Below are 12,676 nucleotides of genomic sequence, written 5' to 3' on the forward strand. Positions count from 1 at the left end.
TATTTATGTACGCTCTATTTTGATTATCCGCTTTGTTTAGATTAAGGTCTACTCAGGTTGTCATGCATGCATGTATTTCACCTTATGTAGGCTTTTTCTATCCAGACCCTAGTCCAGGTTCTTAGTATCGGCCTGCTGACTAGCTTTGAGTGGTAGACTTGCCTTCGGGTTAGTCGTACACTCCTGGATTTTTTCTCCTGCTATATTACTTTCTCTCTTTCATTTATTTTATTTTATTATATGTATTTTGTCATCGTTAGGTTAGTTAGGCGTCTGGCTTAGCCTAGTCCTGGCTCATAGAGCCTATACTACCGCTGATCAGTTCAGTTGCTTCCCTATAGCATCTCTCTGATCAGTTGGTTTTAGCCCTGTGGGCTGTATGCTACCAGCTTTTCAGTTCAAGTTGCTTCCGATAGCTTCTCTCTGATCAGTTGGTTGGCCTGTGGTTTGGTTATCGTATCTCAGTTTACCGCCTCGTGGTCACTTCGTGATCACGGGACAGCCAGACGCATGCCCCAGTCACCCTTCCCCCCCCTCCCGCTCTTCCATAGAGTCGGGGCGGGGTGGGTCGGTCTGCCCATGCTCGCTCCGCATACCCGAGCCTGCCTCCCTCTCTCCCCTCAGGCGGAGGGGCTAGGGAGTCGGGACAGACCCGACTGGTCTCGACCTCTCCGGCTTCTCGGTCGGCGGGTGGTACGTTGTGGGGGGCCCTGGCCTTCCCCCCCGCTGTTACTACCTTGTCGCTCCGGGCTAGCTCGAGCATGTATGTCCTCTCGCCCTTTCCCTCCTTACTAGAGCTCCTCCCTGATCGGAGTCCTGGTATCCAGCGGAAGGGTGGGCTAGTCCACCCAGCAGAGTGGACGCGAACATACAGTAGGTCACTACTAACCTTACCGTATTGCTGAGTTACTACACTCCGCTTCACACTGAACCTAGTCCGGTTCGCTTGTGTTTAGTTTAAGTTATCTATAAGTTTATCTTAAGTACCTTATTAAATCCCCCTCCCCCCTTTCATATCTTACCGGATCTCTCCGGGATTATAGCCTATTCAGGCAATGCAGGGAGGGGTTATGCCCAATTTTTTCCGAGCTCCGGCATGTAACGGAGTTCTTTTGTCCTTTAGTCTGTAAGTGATGCCTTTTAACGATACTCATGTGTCTTCCCACTTACAGGCCACCAACTGTGAGCATCCGGGATGTTCCGCTACACTTCAGGACCCCTGTGGACACGAAGTTTGCCGGTCCCATGCTCCATGCCGCGACTCCGCACGGGGACATCCAGGTCTGGTACCATGAGACGTGTACCATATGTTACGATCTGGTGAGCCAGCTTTTGGAAGGGGTAAGTATTCCATCTCCAGTAGCTGCTCCGCTTCCTTTTAGTGCTTAAGTTTTCATCATTTACTTTAACTTAAGGCATCTAGTTTAAGTTATACTCTAAGTTTAGTTTTAAGTGATTCTTAAATCTAAAATACGCCCTCTCTTACAGGCTCCGGCAGTAAGGGATACCGCACGGCTGGCTACCCTGCGGGCCTGGGTCGGAGGTTTTGGCAAGAACGCCGCCAAGGGTCAAGCCCTACATCCTCGAGAAGCGGTTAGCACTATTAATCTTCCCCGGAGGCAAGGCGACAGGTTACGTCGACCCAGTAGAGGCGGACCCGACTATCGCCTTCATCCAACAACAGCTGGCGGCCTCCTTAACTGAACAAGACCAGGCCTATCTCCACGGATGTCGCAAACCCTGGATATTAATGTTGAACCGATGGTAGGTTATAGACGACCTGTTGGTCGAGGTAAGTAATGTGGGCACCCAAGGGTCGCCCTTGGGTGACTGTTCTTCTACCCCCTGCAACCTCTCCATCCTTCCAAGGCTTTACGGGTGATGAATATATACTCCTCCGAGGCTTCGGTAGACCTAAAGGTCAAGGCTAAAGTGATGACCTTGACTAAGACGTCATCGTCGTCTAAGAAGACGTCCTCGTCTTCTTCCTCACGTAAGTCTCCGGCTCGCAATCCCGGCCCAGACAGGTCTAAAGCTTCTAGCTCCGGCTCTAAGTCCTCAAAAAGTAAATCCAATGGAGAGATCTCGCACTCCGGCCAGAATCACCAGTTCCGCTACATTGTTCCAATCAGAGCCTCCCCTCCACCTCCGCAGCAGCTCCGCTTTGGACTCCAATGCTGGCCTGTTGCAACAGGTGGGCGACCTAGTTGGGTCCCTAAAGAGTAGTATGGAACAAATGATCTCTCGCCTGTCGGATAGGATCACTTCCCAAGATACTATTATAGCCGGGCTAAGAGAAGCTCCTCTAGCCTCTCCCTCACTTTCCAACACAAGTGGAACTCAGCTTCCTCCGTATGACTCACTTCCGCTTTCTCTATGAACAACCCATGGAGAGTATCGTCATACGCCCCCTTCCAGGACGGTCTCATCTCCATACCGGAGTTTGGAACTCGAAGAATAGAGGACTTCGAGTTTCTACCGGGAAGGCCTACAGCCTCCTTTCATAGGCTACGCAAGGCTCACGCCTTCGCTATGGTTCGGGACGATAGGGTACCAAAGGAGACAGTCCTCTATTCACGAGGACCAGGCTCAGAGAGAATGGCTCAGATTGTTTAGGAGGACATGGATTGTTCTAACACCAAGATAACAACCATTTAAAAGTCCCTTTACCATTTTCACAATGGATGAGAGTACCCCAGCTCCCGTTCCTAACCAAGATAGCAAGGTCGAACCATTCTCAGCGGCCAGAAGGGGGAAAACCATGCCTCAGTTGAAAGAAGCAGATCCCACATCTCCGTTACTCCCTTCAATTGGAGAATTGTGGGAAGACTTGCCGAATACATTCTCAGCTGGCAAACTCAAACGGACTGTGCTATGGAGCAGTTTGGTGAAAAGCTACCAGGCTCCCAGATAGTCTTATTCAGGCTGAATTTGACGCAAAATCACGACTAGCCAGATCAATCAACTCTATGGCTATGTCTGAGGTAGCAACCATGGCCTATGGATCAGAACCAATTTTTAAGCTTATGACCAAAGCCCTGACTCAAACGGTGCAGTCAGATATGTTCGAGTTTGCCACTGCTAGAACGAATTGTAGGAAGCATGTCCTGCTAGAGGCAACCATTCGACATGAGCCGAATAGGTTACTCTCCTCTAACATCTGGGGCGCAGATCTCTTCCCAGAGGCTATGGTTAAGGAAGTCCAGGCAGAGGCTACGAGGTTTGAACCAGAGCCTTAAGGACCGTTGGGGCCTTACGGCTAGGAGGAGGCAAGACCTGACACCTAAAGGTAAGGGACAGAGGAAACCTAGGCGTTTCCAACCTTACCAGAAGAAGCAACCACGCTTTCCTCAACAAGTTCCAGCCAGTGCCGTTAGTGCAGACAGCCCAACCTTCCACTTCTAAGGGTCAATCACAGCCAATTTATGTGATATCCCCTCAGCCTCAACCCTCTACCTCATACGCCATCTCTCCAGCTTACAATCAAGCCTTCGAGAGTCAAGCTTCTCAGAAGTATGACCGCTCGGGTAAGGGAGGCAGAGGTAAGCGGTCCTTTCGTGGGAGAGGATCGGGAGGCCCCTTAATAGGGGAAAAGCACTTCAGAGGAGGCCGAGGCGGTTACCAGAACCAATGAAGAACTTCAGGTAGGAGGGAGGCTGTTTCACTTTCGCCACCGGTGGAACTTCAGCCAGTGGGCTCAGAGCATAGTGTCAAAAGGGCTGGGTTGGAGCTGGTTGACGAACCCACCTCCAGCCAGACCTTTCCGTCAACTTCCTTCCAAAGAATTGACAGAGTACGCAAAGGACCTCCTTCAGAAAGGAGCTATAGCGAGAGTCAACTAGATTAAAATTTCAAGGTCGCTTGTTCAGCGTGCCAAAGAAAGGCTCACAAAAAAGAAGGGTAATCTTAGACTTGTCCCGCTTAAACTTAGCCATCCGCTGCGACAAGTTCAAGATGCTCGATCTCACAGGTGCGGACCTTACTTCCCCGTGGGGCCGTCACCACCTCTATCGATCTTACAGACGCCTACTATCATATCCCTATTGCAAGACACTTCCGTCCGTATCTGGGATTCAAGATAGGAGACCAGACATTCTCCTTCAAGGTAGTTCCATTCGGACTCAACGTGGCACCCAGGGTGTTCACGAAGCTAGCGGAAGTGGTAGTGCAACAACTCAGATCGCAAGGGATTGGTGGTAGTGGCGTATCTCGACGATTGGTTGATCTGGGCCCCGCCCCATCAGTCGAGGAATGCAACAAGGCTACACTGAAAGTGATCCAGTTCCTAGAATATCTAGGATTCAAGATAAACAAGTCCAAGTCAAGACTCACTCCAGAGTCAAACTTTCAGTGGCTAGGCATTCAATGGAACTCTATCTCCCACAATCTGTTCGATTCCATCTACCAAAAGGAAAGAAATAGCGAAGTCAGTCAAGCAATTTCTAAGTCACAAACTAGCATCAAGGAGAGCTCAGGAAAGGATCCTCGGCTCTCTCCAGTTTGCATCAGTAACGAACGTCTTAATGAAAGCCAAACTGAAAGACCTAACCAGGATCTGGCGCTCGCGAGCAAATGTCAGGTCCAGGGACAAGCTATCCTCAGTGCCTCTGATTCTAAAGAATCGGCTTCGGCCGTGGGCAAAAGTCAAGAATCTATCAGTGTCAGTACCCCTTCAGTTCCCTCCACCAGGGATCACCATCCACACAGACGCGTCCTTAATCGGCTGGGGAGGTATTCCCAGGTCAAAAAGGTTCAAGGGATTTGGTCACTCCAGTTCCGTCAGTTCCATATAAACGTACTGGAGGCAATGGCAGTGTTCTTGACTCTAAAAAAGTTACACCCACCAAAGTACTCCCACATAAAGCTAGTCCTGGACAGCGCAGTGGTAAGGTACATTGTATAAAACAGAGGGCTGGCTCCAAGTCACGTCATCTAAATCACGTCATGGTAGCCATCTTCTCCCTGGCAGACAAGTTCAGTTGGCATCTTTCCTCCACTCACATAGCTGGAGTGAGAAACGTCATAGCAGACGCCTATCCCGATCAGTACCCCTAGAGTCGGAATGGTCACTAGACAAACAGTTCGTTCCAATGGATCCTTCAAAGAGTCCCAGGGCTACAGGTGGATCTCTTCGCATCCCAAGCGAACCACAAACTACCGTGTTATGTAGCCCCCAACCTGGACCCTCTGGCTTACGCCACGGACGCCCTGGATCTGGACTGGAACAACTGGGAGAAGATTTACGTCTTCCCTCCAGTGAATCTCCTTATGAAAGTATTGAACAAACTCAGGACATTCAAGGGTCAAGTGGCTCTAGTAGCCCCAGACTGGCCGAAGAGCAATTGGTATCCCCAAATTCTGGAACTGGGCCTTCGTCCTCTTCGGATCCCCAGTCCCAAGCTCTCCCAGTCAGTACAAACGAAGACTGTGTTCGCTTCCTCAGGGATTCTCAAAACCCTAACTTTATGGATTTCATGAAGTTTGCGGCAAAAGAGATGCGAATATTGACCCTCAGAATATTCTCTTCTTGGAATCCGATAAAAGGGATTCACTTGAGGCAGTATGATGCTGCTGTCAAAAAGTTAGCAAACCTTCCTGAGAGAGTTCAGATATCAGAATCATGACAGTTAATTCAGCTATATCCTTCTTCAGATCCTTATTTGAAAAAGGTTTAGCAGCTAGCACGATTACGACAAAACAAGTCAGCCTTGAAAAAGATATTTCAATTTGGATTTAACATAGACTTGACGGATACCTACTTCTCGTCTATTCCTAAGGCATGTGCTAGACTTAGGCCTTCTGTGAGGCTACGTCAGTTTCATGGTTCTTAAACGATGTTCTAAAACTGGCTCCCGTAAAACCGATAATGACACATGCTCGTTTATGATGCTCCTAAGAAAAACCCTATTTTTATTAAGCCTGGCTTCAGGAGCAAGAATTTCAGAACTGTCGGCTTTATCCAGAGATCCGGATCATATTCAATTCCTTCCCACAGGGGAAGTCCTACTTTCTCCGGAACGTAGCTTTTTGGCAAAGAATGAAGATCCTTTGATGAGGTGGGAACCTTGGAAAGTACTACCTCTTCCACAAGATGTATCCCTTTGTCCAGTTTCAACCTTTCGTGCCTTTCTATCCAGGACCTCCTCATCCTCATCGGGGCGGCCCCTCTTTAAGAGGGAAAAAGGTGGACTTTATCCATTAAAGGCATCAGGCAACAAATCCTGTACTTTATTAAACAAGCCAATCCTGACTCTTTCCCAAAAGCACATGATGTCAGCGCAGTAGCCACCTCAATTAATTATTTCCAAAACATGAACTTCGATGAGTTGAAAAAGTATACAGGATGGAAATCGCCGACAGTGTTCAAACGTCATTACCTTAAGTCCTTGGAAGCTCTGAAAATTTTCGAGCAGTAGCAGCGGGAAACATAGTTTCCCCAATGACTCTAGGTTAATTTGTAGTAGAAGATTCAGTCCTCCTTTCTACCTGCTTCACCCAACAGTTCGTCTATTCCTACCGTGTTCATTTACATTCACCTTGTGCCTTAGCTGCTTTTATGATGATGTAGTGGGTGCCCCTTATTTTTTTGCTAGGGACACTCACAGATGATTATGGATATTGATCTCATGGATGTACCCCCTTATTTTTATGCTAGGGGATACATCTCATTTATAATGGTTACGGGTTTTGTATATTAAGTCATATACATTCCTTATATATTATCATTGTTGTTTAATTTGTTTATTTGATTGTTTTAATTGCTATTATATTTTTGATACATGCCTTTACACAGATACCATTTTGTTACATGTAAGCCAATTTACCTCTGTACATATGTAAATTACCTTATGTTAAGAAACATGTTTAGAATTGAAGGGTAATTTAAGCATATTTTTATTTTGTATCACTGTGTAGTTGTATCTTTTTTGTTTAGCAATTATATTCTTTTTATATTTTACTTTATTTTTATTTGAGACCTATTCTGATTTGTTTTATTACTTTTGTTTACAATCTTGTGCTATTTCTCTGGTACGATTTCGCGCAGCGACACGAGCTGAGCCCAGAAAAGGGATTTTGACGTAAGGAAAAATCTATTTCTGGGCGATTGGCTCGTGTCGCCAGCGAAATCCCACCCTACCCATCCCTTCGCCCAAGATTGTCTGCTAACTTCAGGATGGGCCACCAGAGGCGCAGCAGTCGGCAGCATGGGATGGAGTAGTAGTAGTACGAGCTGCTCACTCTGTGGGTCGGCTCTCCTCATGGAGGGTTTTTGTTGGGGGAGATTTCTATTGGTATTTGGCTCGTGGTAGTGGCTACTCACTCGCTAGTGTTCATACCGACACCCTCTTGGAGGGTGAGCGAGTCAGTTATACTGACCTTTTTCTTTATTTTATTTATTCTCTGGTATGTGTTAGTACATTTACCCTAGAAATAATAGATTAAAGGATATTTCGCTGGCGACACGAGCCAATCGCCCAGAAATAGATTTTTCCTTACGTCAAAATCCCTTTATTACGTGGGTGACGCTTAACAGGTTAATGAGCTCTTCATTGTATAAGTCATGTATACTATTGATAATCCTTGCTATGATGCCCATTTGGAAATATTTGTACTTTTATTTATAGCCTCAGATTTATCACATTTTCAAGATTCATCCCTGATTCAGGTTTTGAGGTTAAGAAAAATAAAGAACATTTTTATTACAGTTTGCATAGAGTATAATTGCTTGTTGAATATATTTCAGAGTATGTTTTTATCGGCAAAAGCTGCCAAAACTCCTGGCATAGATCTTCATGAAAGAGAATGGCAACTTGCATTTCACCAAAAAGAGAAAGGGAAAATTTACGATAAAAAACCCTTTAAATTTAGGGTGAAAGAAGGACAAAGATATATTTGGTGTGCTTGTGGAAACAGTAGACATCAGGTAAGACAATGCAAAGTTATCCATATATCTTGTATAAAAAGACCAGATCTTGCATGATTATTTAATGGCCATTTGTTCCTACATAATATAAAAACCCTTGGTCCTTTACATTAGGAATTATGTGTTCATAAAAGGATAATCTAGTGCCAGCTGGAAACCAGTTGAAAAAACATTCAAAGATTGTAAAGCAAGAAATCTGTGGCATCTGGTAACTCATGCAGATAATGAAGTGGAAGCTGGTCACCAACTGGGCTTGGAACCTTGTGAAGCATCGGTCTTTCTTTCACCGCCTTGGACAGTTGACTTTCGCTTTGCTCTCATCCTCCCAAGCGGTTTTTTTGTTTACTTGAGCCCATGGTTTGTTTCATATTTATCCAGCCCAGAAGTCCCGTGAGCATCAACATTTCTAGGTGCTTCCAGGATTCCTTGTTCACGTTTCCTCTGCTTCATCATTGGCGTGTTTATGTGTAATGGTGGTCTCTCCCAAGGTGGATTATAGTCATATTGAAGATATCTTGAAAACATTTCTATGTAGTACAGGTGGTCCCCGGGTTACGACGGGTCCGGCTTACGACGTTCCGAGGGTTCACAACGCTTTTTCTTAAATATTCATTGAAAAATCCGCCCTGGGTTACGACGCTGACGCTTCCGACGCTCCGAGTTAACGACGCTTTTAAAAAACACATACTACTATGATAAGAATCCTTTATAGTTTAGCACAGTATATTAATAAAAATAGGTTTTTGGTTAGATTACAACAAAAATTTTGAGGTTATGATGATTTTCGACACTTTTTATGTCATATTTTTTTAATTTTTTTAGTGACGCCTCATATGCGGAACTAGTTTCCGAGCGAATGAATACACTAGCTTGGGATGCGCAGTTTATAACAGTCCAAAAGCGCAAATAATGAAAAAATCATTGCTTGTTTCCAGCAAACATAATTAACAAAACTAAGTTTTGCTGGTTAGATTACAACGCAAATTCCAAGGTTATGACGGTTTTTTATGCCTTTTAACGATACCTCATACGCAGAACTAGTTTCTGAGCGGAGGGCGCATAAATTAATGTACGCTATTAAACTGTATGGTAACCATAGTCAAGGATAAGGAACGCATTCTCAAACAGTATACATATCCTTTAATACAAAACAGCAAAAATATCATTGAAACATTATTTCACTTAAAGAATCCATTTATACTCTACTTAGACTTGGATATAAAAACCGTAGTCTCTGTCTCTCTCTCTCCTCTCTCTCTCTCCTCTGCTCTCTCTCTCTCTCTCTCTCTCTCATCTCTCTCTCTCTCTCTCTCTCTCTCTCTCTCTCCTTGTATTTTCCGACGAAAATAATCACTAATTAGTGTATTTTGATGTTTATTTTCATGACTAATTACATTTTTTATAACAAAAATGACTTACTAATTTTCAAATATTGTTTTGATTATACTGTATTAGTAAGTTTAATAAAGTTGAAATGATATCACATAATAAAAAATAATAATTCTCTCTCTCTCTCTCTCTCTCTCTCTCCTCTCTCTCTCTACTACAAAGATGTATGTTTTTTTGTATGATAAATTAATGATTTACTATTTTATACATTCAACTTACCTGTCAGATATATATATAGCTATTGACTCCGTCGCGCCGACAGAATTTCGAATTTCGCGCACACGCTACAGGTAGGTCAGGCGATCCACCGCGCTGAACGCTGGGTGGCAGGAATAGGAACCATTCCCGTTTTCCATCAGATTTTTTCTGTCGGCCATACTGGCAACATCGTTGTTGGTATCATCCGGCTGGATTTTGTTTTTGAATTACAATTGATCTTCGTTTTGGACCCTTTGGTGATGTATTTGGATCGTTGTACTGGCATACGCTATTTGTGGATCGTTATTTGGATTTTGGCTTGGAATTTTCATCATGATGTCTGATTCTGGAAGTGTGGTGAGAATGTGTGTGAATGAAGGGTGCAAGGTGAGAATGCCGAAAGCTTCGGTTGATCCTCACACTGTATGTAAAATATGCAGGAAGTATGAATGCTCTATAGATAACACTTGTCATGAATGTGAGAGTTTGAGTGCTGAAGGGTGGAAGTCTCTAACTTCTTATTTAAAGAAATTAGAGAAAGACCGGTTAAGGAAGTCATCTTCCAAAACCAAGCCTAGCTCTCTATCTTCAAGTGGTTTGGTGAGTAATATTGTACCCTCCTCTAACATTATGTACGCTCCTTCTAATATTTCAGGACCTTCTCCTAATGCAGATCCTACGGACTCTACTTCGGAGATCGCAAGCCTTAAAGCAGCGCTTAAGAAAATGGAGCGTAAAATGGCTGCCATAGAAGGTAAACAAAGTGTTAGTGCTGTGGAAAGTGATGTGAATTTCCCCAGTGAAGTGGAGGAGGTGTCTGATTGGCTTCACAACGCTCCCAGGCCTAGACCACTTTCAAGCTCCCAAGCCCAGAGGAGAAGGAATGTCAAAAGCCTTACGGAGGTTGTGGAGAATCCCCACCAGTCAGACGTCTCTTCGGCAGAATCTGTAACGCCACAGACTGCCAGAGAACGCATTAGAAAAAGCGTTCTACGTGAATGTTTTTCATCATCTGAGAATTCCTCACCTAAAAGATGGATGGAGATCAGCGGATCGTTCTCGTCCCCTGAAGAGGATCTGGGAAGAATCGGGATAAACTCGAGTCCGGAACGTTTTTCGGAGGATTCCCCGATGGAAATCAAGAAAGCAAAAGTTTTGCCTTCTCCTGCTAAGTCGTGGAGAATGGAGAAAGAATGCTCTCCTTCCTCTTGCTTTGATCAAAGAGAAGAAACGACTAAAATATTGAAGGATATGCAAGAGTCTATTGCTTCTCTAGTCGGAGTTCTTTCCAGAGATCCTCCAAGAAGAAAGGATATTAATCTTCCGGTTAAGAGGTAAAAAAAATCCTTACTATCAACCTCCCAGAAAAGAAGATTCTTCTTCGGATGAGGGGTCTATTTTTCACAGACCCGCGCATTCGGGGCGCGTGCGCCAGCCAGGCGCAAAGCGCCAGCCAGGCGTGGAGCGCCAGTCAACCGCAAAGAGCTAGCAGCTAAGCGCGAGGCGCTAACCAGGCGCTATCTGACATTGGGACATGAAGATTCAGATAAGGACTACTCTTCAGAACAACCTTTGACTATTAAGAGAAGTTTCTCTAAGGGGAAAACGACTGGAGCGCCAGCCAACCGCGAGACGCTAGCCAGCCGCGCGAGAGGAGCCAGCCGCGCGAGAGGAGCCAGCCAGGCGCGAAGCGCTAGCCGAGCGCGAGGCGCCAGCCGCGCGAGAGGAGTCAACCAAGCGCAAGGCGCCAGCTGAACGTGAAGAGCTGGAAGAGCGAGAAGTTGCAAGGAGTAACAGAAGATCTTTATTTAGGCATGTAATGTCTTCAGATAGCGAGTCTCCTACAAATAGAAGCCCTAATTCAAGGAAGCAACCTAGTACATTGAAGGTTACAGTTTCGACTTCAATGTCTCAGAATGATTTAGTGGAAAGGAAAGGGAGAGCTTCTAGATCTGTTAGTCTTTCTCCTTCTAGGAGTATTTCTCCTAAAGGGAATAGATCTACAGACAAAGATTCTCATAAGAGAGCTCGCTCCCCTTCTATGATGGAGTTGGATGAAGTGTCGGAGGAAGAAACCCCGAACAATGAGGGGGTATCTAATTATAAAGTGTTAGCCTCTCTTCTTCTTCAAGAATTTGGAGACTCTCTAAGCCCTACAGCTCCTCTTTCTCCAAGATCTCTGTTCTCGAGTACGAAGATTCCTAAATCTTCTTCGTATTTGAAAATGAAGCCAGCCATATCAATGAAAAAGGCTATTCAATCATTGAATAATTGGATGAAGGTGAAGAAGGAAGCTCAAAAGACAGTTTTTTGCTCTCCTCCATGTAAGCTAGGAGGTAGGAGAGGAATATGGTATAGGACAGAGGAAGCGATGGGGCTTATGCTTCCATCTTCCGCAGAGGCGGATTTTTCGAGCTTGGTTGAAGCATCAAGGAGACATGCTTTGAACTCAGCTAAAGTATATTTAAGCATGTCAGAATTGGATCAGCACCTTAAGGGACTTTTCCATGTACTAGAAGTATTTAACTTCTTGGATTGGTCCCTTGGAGTGCTGGCCAAGAAGGCAAATGAACCAGACGTTTTGGAGCCTGAAGTGTTACATTGCATCTTATCCTGCATGGATAAGGCAGTTCAAGATGGTTCGGGAGAATTGTCATCTCTATTTGGATCAGGAGTAGTGAAGAAGAGATCATTATTTGGTTCATTTCTAACCAAAGCGGTATCTCCTTCACAAAGGTCAGCCCTTTTGTACGCTCCTCTCTCGGATCACCTTTTTCCTTCACACTTGGTGAAGGAGATTTCAAAGTCGCTTGCTGAAAAGGCAACCCAAGATCTATTAGTGCAATCCTCCAAGAAAACGAGACCAGCAGTACCAGTGGTGAGAAAGACTACTCGTACTCCAGTAGTGCCCTTTCGGAGAGGTTCCACCTCTCGTCCTCCAACAAAAAGGAAGACAGCAGAAAAGCGAGGAAGGTCCTCCTTTCGGTCTTTCAAGAGATCAAAATAGCACCGAAGTCCTCCAAACATCTGTAGGGGCCAGACTCCTAAACTTCGTAGGGGCTTGGGCGATAAGGAAAGCCGATCCTTGGACGCTAGCAGTCTTGGGGAAAGGTTACATTATACCATTTCAAGACAAACCACCTTTGTCAAATTCCCCAAAGGAAC

The 12,676-nt window shown here is 45.1% G+C and overlaps 1 protein-coding gene across 1 annotated transcript in view; it reads left to right on the forward strand.

Annotated features, from left to right (window-relative positions):
- Positions 1–12,676, forward strand: part of LOC135217398 (CDGSH iron-sulfur domain-containing protein 3, mitochondrial-like) — a 111,879-nt gene that overhangs the window by 40,152 nt on the left and 59,051 nt on the right. The window contains exon 2 of the mRNA XM_064253241.1: positions 7,745–7,924. Coding sequence (XP_064109311.1) covers positions 7,745–7,924 — 180 coding nt within the window. The remainder of the gene's footprint in view (positions 1–7,744; positions 7,925–12,676) is intronic.

The sequence above is a fragment of the Macrobrachium nipponense genome, chromosome 7, assembly GCF_015104395.2.
Source record: "Macrobrachium nipponense isolate FS-2020 chromosome 7, ASM1510439v2, whole genome shotgun sequence".
Lineage (NCBI taxonomy): Eukaryota > Metazoa > Arthropoda > Malacostraca > Decapoda > Palaemonidae > Macrobrachium > Macrobrachium nipponense.